The 14,496-nt window shown below is 44.5% G+C and overlaps 1 protein-coding gene across 5 annotated transcripts in view; it reads left to right on the top strand.

Annotated features, from left to right (window-relative positions):
- Positions 1-14,496, top strand: part of ALKBH8 (alkB homolog 8, tRNA methyltransferase) — a 69,497-nt gene that overhangs the window by 6,040 nt on the left and 48,961 nt on the right. For all 5 annotated transcript variants that reach the window (XM_084842713.1, XM_084842711.1, XM_084842715.1 and 2 more), the window contains 4 exons: positions 4,407-4,538; positions 6,154-6,249; positions 8,152-8,256; positions 9,101-9,171. In XM_084842713.1, the coding sequence (XP_084698839.1) occupies positions 4,407-4,538; positions 6,154-6,249; positions 8,152-8,256; positions 9,101-9,171 (404 nt within the window). The remainder of the gene's footprint in view (positions 1-4,406; positions 4,539-6,153; positions 6,250-8,151; positions 8,257-9,100; positions 9,172-14,496) is intronic.

The following is a 14,496-nucleotide window of genomic DNA, read 5'->3' as shown; positions in this document are numbered from 1 at the left end:
ATTCCTGGAAGGAGCAGGTCACATGCCTTCCATGAACGGGCATTTCTGTTGTTTCCAGGGCTTGTCCCTGGAAGCACAGCTTCGCTGCTGCGCGCACACCAGGACTTGCAGAGCTAGAGTGGGTGCGCTGTGCCAGGAAACGTGCTCAGCACCCCTATTGGATGCTACAGCTGTTTTTTTCTCCCTCTGGCTACAACCAGCCGCTCTTACTGCATGCATTCCAAACACCCCATGAAAGTCAGAAAGTTCTCAGGTGATTTTAAGAGAACATGTACACGATGGAGCCAAAATGAAGCACTTTGAGGCCCCATTAATTTCATTGGGATTTACTTTTGACCAGACTGTAACTCTTGCATTGTGATCAGTGGGATTTGAACTGCACGATCCTATACATGTTTATTTGGAAGTAAGTCCCACTGTATTCAGTGAGGCTCACTTTCTAGTAAGAGTATTTAGGATCGTAGCCTAAGGTGCTTAACTTTGACTTGATTCTACCTTTGGATTAAAGCATATGCCTGGTTCGCAAGTAATACTAACCCATGGTTTGAGTTGTTGAATTCTGGGTTGTCATGTGTGAATGCAGCCACGTAGGCCCATACTAATTAACCATGGTTTGTTAACCACAAACAATCCAGAAAGAAAACCCATGATTTGTTCTTGGGTTGTGAACTCTGGGTTGTTTAACCATGGGTTGTGAACCCAGAACTGTGGATTGTTCATGGGTTGTTTTACCAGGCTACAGAGGCGACAGCCAAGAATGGTAAAAAAGAAAAACAGCCTCTCTACATGACAGTACTATTGCACCACAAAGGCATTTGGAATACAGCGGGGGAAAGGGAAGGAGGAGGGATGCAAACAACCCAGGGTTTGAGCAAACAAACCACTGTTTGTTCGACTGTCTGCCAGACAAAACCTGGGTAGAGTAACAAACGATGGGTTCAATAAACCACAGGTTAGCGTTATGTGTGAACCAGGCCATAGGGTCGCTGTATGAGTCCTGGCTCTTTAGTGTCTGTATGTCTCATGTTTGAAGGGATGTTTCTTGTTTTGGTATAGCAGAGCTTTGTCGGGATAAATTGTATTTGATATTTTGACATGGCTGCTCTTGGCAGTTCTTGGTCACAACTTGCAAACGGTATTGTCATAATGGGAAATAGTAATGACAGGTGGAACCTGAAACAAAATGTTGCAGTGTGGAGTGGTCCTGCTGGGGATTCCAGCCACTGAATTTCATCCCCTTTCTCCCCAACCGTCAGTCAGAATTCCATAGCCACTGAGTATGCTCAGTTCTCATTAGGGATTCCCCCAGTACCACCTTAGTTCCCCCCCCAAATATCTTTCTTTATCTTTCAAATCTCTCCCTCCCACCCCCAATCCTTCTGATACCTGCTGCCAAACACATATGGATTTCCCCTACTGCCTGCTGTGAACTGAGAAAGGTACTGCAGCTGTATGTGTGTGTGGAGAGAAAGAACAGCCCTGCATCTGGTACCTACAGTTATTTGTTTGTTCAGCCTTATAAATGAGCCTGCAAAGTTTACTAGCCTGTGACAAATGTTACTAGCCTGCTAAGAGGTTGGTGGCTTATGTTTCTGGCCATTACAAAAATGCAGACTACTTTAAAAATGTGCCTTCTAACAAGCAGAGTGGTGGAGGAGGGACGGAGTGATCCATCACCCTTCTGCCAGCATGCTGCATTTCCATGCTCATTTTGGAGGAAGAAGACTTTCCTTCCTGTGCAGCTAGCATGGAAACCAAGTGAGCTGGCAGAGGAGGGACAAAATAATCTGTCTCTCCTCCACAAGCTTGCTCCTCCATATTCCATGCACTCACCTGCAGGTAATTTCTGGTTGCTTGTGGCTACCAGGTCAGCTGTTACATAAAAGGCTGTATTATTACTGAAGGGAACTGAAAGCAGGTTACATAGGGTCAACTAACCAGACCTAGACCATCTTAACTTCAAAAAGCTTGGTTCATCATGTGCCTTCAATCCATGACCTGCCACCTCCCTGGGTCCACTGGTTCAAAGATGCTCAGTGTTGTCAACTTTTACAGTGCCCTTTGCCTATTGGGTAGGACGGATGGGAAAGTGGGCACCAGACTCAGTCCAAGTCCTGCCTCTCCCCTCGGCCAGCCATCTAACAGCACAGACCTGACGGGGCTAATCAGCCTTGTAAATAAACACTTGTCTGGTCTCCTATGATGAGTAAAAAACATCTTGAGGTGACCAGGCAGGAATCCTTTTCCAAAGCAGAAGACTGCTGGTTCTTTTCTTTTTTTCCCTTTCAAGCCATCACATGCCACAAATGACTAATCTATTTATTATTTATTATTAATAATACTTATTTACCTCTTAATATAATGAAACCTCTACGTGGATTACATATAACAATATTAAAATGATACATATATTTGTGGTCAGGTATGATGCTAGTAAAAATAAATAAAAATGTCTTGTGGATTAGCATCTTTTGTGAACTTATGTGCAAGGTTGGTTATCTGTTAGGTGGAGAAAATGGAGCTCTGTGGGTGTACCAGTAGACATACTACGTAAGGCAGGGGTAGGCAGCCTGATGCTCCCCAGATGTTTCCCACTACAACTCCCATCAGCCCCAGCCAGCATGGCCAATGATCAGGGCTTATGGGAGTTGTAGTCCAAAACACCTGGAGAACACCAGGGTGCCTACCCTTTGGCCTTTGGGTTTGGGAGCCATATTCCAAAAGGATCAAGGATTCATGCAGTGGTCTTATGCTAGCTGAGTAGGAGTTTTGAATTTGAGCATCTGGCCTGATGCATTGTTGCAAACTTTTTGAAACTCCTCGCAGTTCAGGAGGGGGCTGCTATTTGAACAAAAACTGCCTTCGGCTTATAGAACTAGTTTCTCAGTTCTTTGGACCCTGGCCGTAGTATTTAGACATGTCTTCCTTTTCCATTACGTTTGTTGTCAGCCAGAAATAACTGGCAAACCTCATGAGTCTCAGAGAGAGACAGTTGAATGCGGTTGACATCTCACCTGAAACGACTGGGGAGAAGGCTGACCTTTGCTTTGACAGAGCAGTCGGGCATTTGAAGTGGAAAAGCAGTGAGATTGTCTGGCCCTAAACAGAAGGGGGTTTGTATAACACAGCATGTGGAAACCAGTCCCATGGTGCACGTGTAGAGATCATTACCATCTCAGTCAAGGGTCACATTTGGCGTTATCACTTAATTCACTAATGCCTTTTCCAGAAAACGTTTTGCAATATCTTTCTGTTCAGGCAAGTGTTCAGCAGTAAGATATGAGCTTGGAGTTCCTTTTTATGGTATTTTTCTTACAGAGGAATCGTATACTCCCTGGGAGAGCATCCCAGGGAACATAGAATAGTGCAGATTCAACCTCACAGAGGCTTTGACCAAGAGGCTATTTCCTCCCCCCGGCCCCCGCCACCACAGAAAGTTCCTCCCTGGCTCTTCTTCCAAGATCACTGTTGCGACCTTGGAAGAGGGCCTGGGGGGAAGGAAAGGGGGCAGGACAGTAGGAGAGAAGAGGAAAGACCCTGGATCTGCCAGATCCAAGATCTCTCTGTCACAGATTCCTGTCTATGGCACAGTAAGTCAGTTAGATGGGCTGAGAGGCCTTTCCTAGCTGAAAGTGTTTCTTATGGTGGCACAGGAGGCATTTTCACCTCCATTGTTCTACCTGCCCTGCCTCCGGGCTGGGAGTGGGGGAACCCTCCAGTTAAAGAGAAGCTATCCTATTGGATTGCGCTCAAAATATATTGTGTGGCTGTGTTCAGAGGTAACACAAAACCACAGTTTAACATTATGGGAAGTCTTTTGCATGGCTTCTGTGCTTCCCTCTCCTTCTCTGGTATGGCCACGAGGAGGAGGTTGGAGGCTCCCATGTCTGTTTTAGATCAACCACAATTTAGTGCATCTCCCAAACCCATGCTTAATCTTAAGTATGGTTAGTGAAAACAAGCCAGCTTCATAAACTGTGTTTTAAAGTTGGCTTGTTTCCACTAACCATAGTTAAGATACACTGCATTTTGTCTCAGTTTGGAGGGATGACACCTCAAACTATGGTTAACCCAAAATGGAAATAGAAGCTTCCAGAGTCTTCTTTGTGGCTGCGCTGGAGGAGGATTGGAGAGTGCATGAGTCCTGGGGGAGGCGGGGCTCATTCTTGTAATGCTAAACTAGGGTTTGGCATTACATCTGAGTCAGCCCTGTATTAAAGTGCTTTATCATGCTAACAGTGCTTCCTGCTGAGAGAGCATTTGAAGCCTGATCAATTAAAAGAAGTATAAATAAACATCAGACTTGCTGGTTTGAGAACTGCGAGTCTAATCAATTTGTTACTGCTTGAAAGAACATAAGTGTGTCATTTTCATGCAGTGTTCTCCACATTTTATACTCCTCCTAGTTCCTTGGGAGGATATGACACCTGTAACTTTGCCTCCTGGCCTGAGGGTAATTGAAGAGCTGGTTTCACCTGAGGATGAAAGACAACTTTTGGAAAGCATTGATTGGGCAGAGGATGAGGTCATTCCACATGGTAAGTAATTCGTACAGTAAGCCAGGCTTTCTAAAAATACCTCTCATTTGGCCTGTTTTATATAACTCTGGAAAGTTGTTGTTCATTAACTCTTTGCAAGACTTCTGCCCCCCTCTATTAAAATGTCTGCTTACCTTGTGAACAGAACCTTTGAAAAGAGAGTTTAGTCAGAATCTTAATGGGCTGACAAGAGATGATCAAGGCACAGTAAAATCTTTCCCCAAGCAGTCAGCATCACATAGCCACCACCACACAAAACTGATGGTGTGAGTCCTTTCTAAAGGCAGCCAGACTCCCTTGACAGTCAAAGGAAACTACAGGGTTTCGGCCTTCAACTGGATGCACCAATTTCAACTGGGTTGGGTAGCAAAGCCCAAAATCATGAACACCCTCCCTTTGCCTTTCTGGGTACTACTTGCCTGAGGGGCTCAAGGTGTTCTGCCTGAGTGGTGGCCAAGGAAGCCCCCTGCATCCCATTCCCACAGGAAATACCCACTTGCTTGAGGACTCATGAATTTGACTAGGGTACTTTTGCCCCAGGCAGCAGAAGCATGAGTGACACTTTCAGCTGTTGTTCATGTAGCCAGATGTAGGATCTAAATCATCTCTACGGCTGCAGTTTAAGTCCTCATTTCAGATAAGAGAAGTATGTCACTTAACTGTAGTAAGAAAAGTAGGAACCTGTAATACTGTCACAGGGATTAATATGTTTTGGGCCAAGAAAGATTGAAGAGGGCTGCAACCTGTTCTCTGTCATCTAAGACTGTAGAACACAAAATGACGGACTTAAGTTACAGGAAGGCAGATTTCGGTTGAACGTCAGGAAAAACCTCCTCACAGTCGGAGCAGTCCGACAATGGAACCAACTGCCTAGGGAGGTGGTGGGCTCTCCATCGCTGGAGGTATTCAAGCAGAGACTGGACAGCCATCTGTCAGGAATGCTTTAAGCTAGTTTCCAGCACTGAGCAGGGAGTTGGATTCAACAGCCTAAATGGCCCTTACCAACTCTATGATTCTAAGAAGGCAGGTTGTCTCCTCACTACTGAAACAGTCATGGAGGTCAGAAGATGGTGGTGAAGGAGGACATATTTGGGCTGTGAGGATGAGCACCGCATGGCACACACATGTTGTTCTTAGAGCCCAATTTCCTACCCCCAGGATCCTTTTAGTGACAAAGGAAGCCTGTCACTGCCTAAAGAGTCATGTACAGGAGCAAGGGGAGAATTCAGCTCCAAGAATGCTGCTATAAGCATATAGCCCCGCCTAGATTTCCAGCCTCAACAGACACTTGCCTTCTGAATGTAATAATAATGCTTAAAGTTTGTATAGTGCTTTCAGTTGTTCAAAGAGCTTCACATGCATGGTCTAGTTGTAATCCTTAAAACAGCCTTCTAAGGTAGATCAGTATTATTATCCCCCAGTTGGGGGAACTAAAGCAGAGAGAGAGTGGCTTGCCTAAAATTACCTAGCGAGTTCATGGCAGGGGCGAGATTCAAATCAGGGACTTCCCAATTTGTAGGTCAGCCACTACACCACATCAGCTCACAATATATATTGTGATGATTTATTTATCATTCTTTTTTAAATATTGTTTTGCTTCCTTTTTACTTCACAGCTCAAAAGTCTTTAAAACACAGAAGGGTAAAACATTTTGGATATGAGTTTCGGTATGATGATAACAATGTTGATCGAGACAGTCCATTACCTGGAGGTGAGTGTCACATCCTTCATCCTCCCCCTTTGCAATCAACACACTCCAGGAAACAAGGCTTCAGGCTTGCTACTTGATTAGTTAATGCCTCTCTTCTTTACAAATGCAGATTCTAGGAAACTCTCAGACTGCAATGAAACAGCTTATCTACACATCTACGAATATCAGTAGAGGAGCCGAAGTGGAAATTAGAGAAGTTGCCAGCAGTTTGGGCAAGAACTTCTAGACCAGACTAGCTTTGCAGAAATGCCCCTCCCTTAGGGTGGCTCCTTGCTACTTAGGCTTTCACAAGTGGCCAACCTGGTGAAGTGTCTGAGCTCTGCCTCTAACTTTCCCGGTTAGCATCCCTCAAGTCATGCCCCTTGCTCTCCTCCTCCCCCGAAACCTGGGTTCTCATGGTGGAGGAAAGGGGGGGCCGTTCAGGCTGAGCCATCTGTGTGTCAAGGTCTTGGGAAGGAAGCCTTGCCCTATGTGAGCTCACTAGGGAGGGTGCCTCCCCCAGTTCTGGCTGTTCCCATTCTGAATCTGAGCTGCTAGACATCTCCACATGCTCAGATTCATTCCTGACAGTGAGTATCTGATGAGAACGCCCCTTATCTGTGCTGCATTGAATTAGAAATGCAGGCAGGTGCTTGAAGGTGACTGTCTTTGTAATGTGAGGAAGATCTGACATGAGTATGAGATGCGTGAATCCTGAAAAAGATATTGGGATTTTTGGAAGACAGGGGTTTCATATGCATATCTGATTCATCCCACATGACATCTCTGATTTTAAGGATAATAAAGTTGGAAGCAGCTCTTACAGCACTTCTCCCCACATTCTATTAGGAATCTGAAATGTTGCTCACAGCAAGTAGGTAGGTGTGTTAAGCCTGATCGTATACACATTAAGACAGTACATTGGAGTCCCACCCCTCTCTGCCCATATCTCCTCACTGCACAGCAGAATTAGCTTGCCCCAAGCCAGAGCCACAATATGATAGTTTTGAATTCACTAATTTGGAAAACAAATAGCAAAAGTGTTGTCTTATCCAGTGGCTTGCCAGTGTGCAAACACATGCTGCAATCTATGAAAAACAAAACAAAAGTCATGCTCATAAAGATGCAGAGATCTATTAGTTGCAATAAGCTTATCTAAATTTGCTTTCGGTTATTGTATGTGCGCGTACATGTGCTAGCGAACTTAAGATACATGGGTGCAAGTTAGTCATGTGAAAAAGGCCCTTGTGAAAATCCCAATGTGCCCGCTTCTACAATGGTATAAAGGAAGGGTGGGCAACTTGTGATTCTCCAGATGTTTTGGCCTACAAGTTGCCCACTCCTGGTATAAATTGTAACGTTTTAACTTATGTAGCAAAAATGTGCAAGATGAATACATGAATAATATGCTAGAGCTGCAAAGAAACATATTTATTTATTACATTTACACCTTTCTTCCAGGGAGCTCAAGTGGCATACTTGTCATCTGCCCCCGAACCCCCTTTTAATCCTCACAACACCCTTGTGAGTTAGGTTAGGTTGAGAGGTAGTGACAGGCCCAAGGTCACCTGGTGGGATTTGAGTAGGGATTTGAGTCTGGATCTCCCCAGTCAGTCCTAGTCTGACACTGTATCCCTGCCTTCCTCAATCTGGTGCCCTGCAGATATGCTGGACTACAAATCCCATAATCCCCAGCTAAGATGGTCCCTAGTTGTGGAAGGCTGCTATAACCACTGCACCATGCTAGTGAAAAAACATATAGGAAGGTAATTGACATGCTTTTTATGTTACATTCCGTATGAAGATTTCTGTGTTCCATTTTGCAGCTTTCCTATTTCTGTATTTTTTTTGTTATGGAGAAAGGTTGATGTGTGGGGAAGAGTTAGAAAACCTTTCACTTTTATCTTTTGCTTGCAATGTCAGGTCTCCCAGATATCTGTAACACACTCCTTGCAAAATGCCTGAAGATGGGATATATCAAAGAGAAACCTGATCAACTGACCATAAATCAGTATGAACCTGGACAGGGTATGTACACACACCCCACTAACATTCTTAACCTGACCCTTCAGACTCCGCCTTTCTAGAGCCAGGCGATCCGATGCTGTGAATCCAACTTAAGAAAGAGCTCTTGGTCAATTGAGAGATGTGATGGGGCTTAGGGGAGGTGGCAGTTCCTTAGATGTGTGCGGTAAGCCCACATGTCTCCACTTCAGACTGAAACTTCCAGCATCACATCTCATTAGGAACATATGAAGCTTCCTTGTAACAAAGACCATGGCTCCATCTAGCTCAGTCAACACGGACTGGCAGCGGCTCTCCAGGGTTTCCAACAGGAGTCTTTCCCAGACCTACCTGGAGATGCCAGGGATTGAACTTGGGACCTTCCGTATGCACAATGGGTGCTCTGTCACCGAGCTACAGTTTTCTTCTTCCCCCTGCAAAGTTTGGCCAATAGTGAAGAGGTGGGGATTCATTCTGTATCACGAGACATTATAAGGAAATAGTAAGAGGAATCACAGGACTGTTGTTTTTGGTGGCAGATCCACCCCTGCCATAAGGGGTGGATTTGCACCCAAACACATTTTTAATTTTTTTTGCATGTTTGCATTAAAAGAAAATATGTTTTTTTGCATGCTTTTTATAAAATTTAAAATGTTTTTATGCAAATTAATGTTTTTAATGGTTTTTAAAATGTTTTAATCTTTTTTGCATATTTCTTAAGAAAAATTGTTGTGAGCTTCATGCATCTTTGTTTTTCAAATGGAGTTTTGATAGGAGGGAGGAAGTTCCTTGGTCTTAAAAGTGAACAAAAGTTGAAAATGTATTTCAGCTATTCTTTATTTATCTGTCATTTTATCTTCTGTTACAGGAATCCCTCCTCATATTGATACTCATTCTGCTTTTGAGGATGAAATAATATCTTTAAGTTTGGGAGCCAAGGTAATTTTTTTTTCTTGGCCTTTGGAGCCCAGATGAGCTGGATTTCCATAGGAAGCTGGGTAGATATGTAATGTGTATCTGACATTTCATGTTTGCAGAGCTTGTACGACCTCTCTCACTCCCTCATAATACTAGAACCCAGTGGGGTCATCCCATGAAGCTGATTGGTAGGAGATTCAGGACAGATAAAAGGAAGGACTTCCTCAGACAGTGTATAGTTAAACTATGGAATTTGCTTCCACAACTTGTAGTGATGGCCACCAATTTGGATGGCTAGTCCTGATGGCTGTATCCTACCTCCAGTATCAGAAGCAGTATGCCTATGTACCCCCCATTGCTGGGGAACATGGGCGGGAGGGTGCTATTGCACTCATGTCCTGCTTGTGAGTTTCCCATGGGCAGCTGGTTGGCCACTGTGTGAACAGAATGCCCGACTAGATGGACCCTTGGTCTGATCCAGCAGGGCTCTTCTTATGTATATTGAAGGATAGGCATCTTTGTTGATAAAACAGGGTAATTAAAGGCTTCCCTCTGGAGTATACTCAACAAGTAGGAAACATGCAAGCCTATATAGTAAGAAAACACTGTCGTCCTCCTCCTCACAATATATAAGTCACTCCAGGGGCTTAAGCTAGAATCCATCATCATCATTATTATTTCGATACCGCCCCATAGCTGAAGCTCTCTGGGAAGTTCACAACAATTCATAAGAAATACAAGAAGTACCTGGAAGTAACCCCAAATAAGTAAATGGGACTTACTTCTGAGTAGACATAGGATTGCTCTTTGACCCATGTATCCATTCTGTGCAACGGGCTTTCCCAGTCTGGCCCTCTTCAGATATGTTGGACTTCAACTCCCATTATCCCCAGACAGCACCATTGGCCATGTTGTCTGGGGACAATGGGAACTGTAGTCTAAGATATCTGGAGAGCACCAGGTTGGGGAAGATTGCTGCACCATAACACATTTTACGTAGCTTGCAGCCCTAGTGAAGTTTTCTACAGATCCAAACTGAGGGATGGCAATTTCTGATGGCTGCTTCCAACATGACGGCTCCTTACTCCCATATGAAATATGCATGTATGGATATGTGTTTGTGTTTGGACATTTTCTGGCGGATTCTGTTTCTTTAAAACACAGATGAGACAAAATGGCCCCTGGTGGGTCTGCTGACACTCTGGTTGGGACTCCTCCCTGAGGAGTCCTGGAAGTTTGTAGGTACTTGCTCAGTGTCCTGAAATGGACAACGAGCAGGTGGAGGTTTAGAAGATGACCTGTTGCTCCACTTCTGGAAATAGAAGCAGTTCCCACAAGCACTCAAGAAGGGCTGTGGGGTCAAGGCAAGGATAGGAAAGAAGCTGAGGAGGCCAACATTGAGGAGATATTTAGGACAGCGGGAGGATAGGGGGTCAGTCCCCAGATGCTGTTGAGAGGCATGTGGCGTAGACTCTTGGGGGATGGAAGGCGGAACTGGGGATTTCACTACCTTGTGGGAACACCAGATCATCTTTTTCCATGGGAGAACGTCCGCAAATAGGGAGGTGTAACAGCGGCCTGGTTTCAATGTAACACTAAGCCATAGTTCAGTGTTATGGGAATGAACCTGCTTCAGCCTTGGACATGAGTGCCCCTTCTCCTCCACCATGGCTGCAAAGAGGAGGTTCTAATCTTCCGCTTCCTGTTTTAAGCTAACCACCGTTTGTCATTACATCCAAACCAGGCCAAACTGTGGTTAGTTTAAAATATTGTTTATTGAAACACTCCTAGATCAAGCCATGATCTTGGCTTGTTTCAATAAACAATAGTTTAAACTAAATACAGTTCCTGATTCAGATGCAACGACAAACTGCGGTTGGTTTAAAGCAGGAAGCTGATGCTTCCAGTTGCCACCCTGCTGCCATGCTTTAGGAGGAGAAAGGAGGGGCTGGTGCTCGTGAGCGAGGCTTGAACAAGCTTGTTCCCGGCACGCTAAACTATCGTTTGGCACAGGGATGGGCAACTTGTAGCCCTCCAAATGTTTTGGCCTACAGCTTACATCATCCCTCCCCATTGGCTATGCTGGCTAGGGCTGCTGGGAGTTGTAGGCCAAACCATCCAGAGGGCCACATGTTGCCCACCCCAGTTTAGCATTTGGTCTGAACAAGGCCAATATACGTGGTCCTTATAGGATACCTCTGGACTGCGCCAAACCTGCTTGTAGTTCACTGATGGTTTCGCTTGCTTGGACTGAGAAACTAGTCCCTGTGCCGTATGAGAGTTCCTGGTGTTGCATTCAGGACAGTGAACTCTGTGTGTGGTGGTAGCGTTTCTCCATTCTGCACGTTGGTAATTTCAGACGTTTGTTGATGGCTCCTTTCAGAAAAACTGCTGGCCTTAAAAATAAGTTGCCAAGAGGAAGAAGAAAGGCTTTGCAGTCTCTTCTCTTCACCCTGGGGCCATCCTAGCCCCACATGTTGAATTTTTAATGCAAGATGAGAATGCCTTAAAGTAACTGTGCTGCCAACAGAATTCCTGCAGGGAGCGGGGCCTGAGAAGCCTTTGTAAATAAGAAGCTATTTTATTCAGCAGTTTTACTTTTCAAATGTACTGGCATTGAAGTGGGTCATCCCTCCCTCCTCTGCATCTTCATCCATCCTGAGCCAAAAACCCTTGGATGCTTTTTATCTTCCATTATCAATTATGAAGGCTGATGCTGGTGTACAGGGAACAAAGGCAGAGGTGGAGGACTGGCAGAAGAGAGGGAAGCATGTGTGTTTCTAAGATGAGGTCATTAACACCCCATAGCCAAGCTTTTTAAAGCAGATTGCTCTAAATGGAGTCAGTCTGTCCATTGATTAAAGAACTTGTGGCCGATGGAATCAAATCCAATTTCATTTTGCTGAAACTGTATTATAGGTTAGGAAGAAAAATCTTCCTTATAGCAGGTCAGAATATTTGTTGGGCAGAAAAGGGTCTTTCCATACATACATTGGACCCTTTCCAAAAGGGTCTTTCCTTTTTTAATTGCAGATGCCAGGGAACAGTGGAGGTTGATGGCTCCAATGTCAGTGGGACGGTAAATCCGCTCTGGGTTTCAGTCAGAACTGTAAAGGAGCTATCCAATGGCACTGAATATTGGAAATAGAGGGAATCATATCCCTATTAATTAATTAATTAATTAATTTGTTAGATTTGTGTACTGCCCAATTGGCAAATGCCCTTGGGGTTGTTTACAATAATAAAAGACCAAAACAACAAAATAACAAAAACCACAACAATAAAAGTATCAAAGTAATACAGTATTAAACATTAATTTTTTAAAAGAAATATTAAGTCGCCAGCAGTAAAATTAATAGTTAGAGCAGTAGATTAAAGATTAAATGCCTGCTAGAAAAGTTCTTAACCTGGCATCTAAATGTATATTAGGGAATTCCACAGACAGGGGGCCACCACAGAGAAGGCTCATTCTCTGGTAGTCATTAATGCTCATTGGAGCCCCATTGAACTGCCTGGATGCATCTTTTAATGCCTTGGGGGACACACACACTTGACTGATTGATTAACTTTCTATACCACCAATAGCCAAAGCTCTCTGTGTGGTTCACATCCCCATCTGGAGCCACCAATTGTTTAACAATATCAGCAACAAAATGACACCTTCCCCCCACCCCAACAACAACACAAATTGTACTGCTGAAATTAAGAAAGCTTCAGGTAACCAGGAGTGGATTTTGTATGGCAGGACTGTGACCACTGTTCATTTCTGGTACTCCAAACAAATTCCTGGGCTCAGCATTCTTGGATTCTAAGCGCATGTCTTCTGCTCCAGGCTCTGGTTGGTGGATCGTGGGGTTCTAGCAAAACACCGCAAGCCTGAAATCTGTCCAGCCCTGGTTTACAGAAATGGCAGATGCTCATAACGAAACCAACACTTGTGCCGTACTTCACTAACATTGGCAGACATGCTGCTTCTTCCAGGAGATAATCTCTGTGCCTGGAAAATGCCAAGTATGTGAAAGCAGGCCCTAGAAAAACAGCAAGTTCTTAAGCTGCTTGGTTAGGTATGGCTGTTATATTTGTGGCTTCCATATGGTGTCTCTAGAGATGCATAAACTGCCTGCCAGCTGTATTGCAGGAACAGTTGCTTCAGCTCAAGCCCGTCTTCTGTAATAACCTGAACAGAGTTCAGCAGTTTAAGCCTAAGGAAAGAGTTATGGTTCCCTTTTGCAAGCTGCCAAAGTAGATGTGACAGAAGAAGCCACTTCCGTTGATTTATGTGTCTGTCCCCTTCATGTATAAAGCAGGAGGTGAGGGTCTAGTTGTGCCTTCCGCAACCCAGTGCCCTCCAGCTGTTCCAACTACCATTCCCATTGTCCCCAGCAAGCACACTGCCTAGGGAGATGGGAGTTGTAGTCCAACCCAGCTGCGAGGCGCCTGGTTGGGGAAGGGTGGGATTTTTACAACTAAAGATATTTGCATGTGAGGGGAATTGAGCCCTTTCCTTGCTCCCTGCCTTTTGTGCTGCTCTGAATTATTGCAGGTACTTTCCCCAGCCTGACTCTGGTAGTGGAAGTGATCCAGGCTGAGAGACAAAAGTATCTGCTGGAGAGATGAGGCAGGGGAGGGAATAAGGAACAGGGTTTTGTTGTCCAAATTTCTGTGTTGATGGGGCAGACATACGAAGAAACAACCATGGCTGTCCCATCACATCTAGTTTGTTCACAAGGAACGGAGCCAATAAGAAGGTTTTCATGATAAGACTTTTCCTAATATTGCATTCAATTTGGCTACAGTGCCATGTCACATCCAATTCTCCGTTACCTCATGGACACCTGGAGAAATAAGGTAGAAGGGAAGGGCGTAATTGAAGTGCCCTGGGGGAAATGGTTTCTTTCGTTTGATGCCTTGCCTGGCACACAACCTTGTTTTCAGTATCCCATAATATATTGCGAATGACTGTGGAGTGCAACGTAATGTAGAACAGGGATGGGCAATGTCTCAGGTTAGGGGGCTGCATTGTCCCACCAAACCGACTGGGGGTACACCACACCTCACCGCCACTGAACTTGCCACCACAGCAGTGAGTTTCTGTGGCTTTAACAGCTTTGTGACAAACAAGACATTCAACAGATCTCTCTTTTCCCACTATGCAAATACAATGATTGGAAAAGTGTCACTTGCCAGATTTCTGCCTGCCATGAAGCTCATAAGGACACAGGAGCCCCACAAAGAAAATTATACTTTAAAAATGGGCAGCTTTTTGTGTTTTGTTTTTTTATCTGGAGCTGAGGAAAAGAGAATGGAACTTCATAAATCTGAAGAAATCTAAGTGTGCTAGAATCC

Source organism: Heloderma suspectum, chromosome 3 (genome assembly GCF_057233095.1).
Source record: "Heloderma suspectum isolate Gila_16-S chromosome 3, 16-S_ref, whole genome shotgun sequence".
Taxonomy (NCBI): Eukaryota; Metazoa; Chordata; class Lepidosauria; order Squamata; family Helodermatidae; genus Heloderma; species Heloderma suspectum.
The sequence above is the reverse complement of the archived record's forward strand: the minus strand, read 5'-3'. Positions and strand labels throughout refer to the sequence as shown.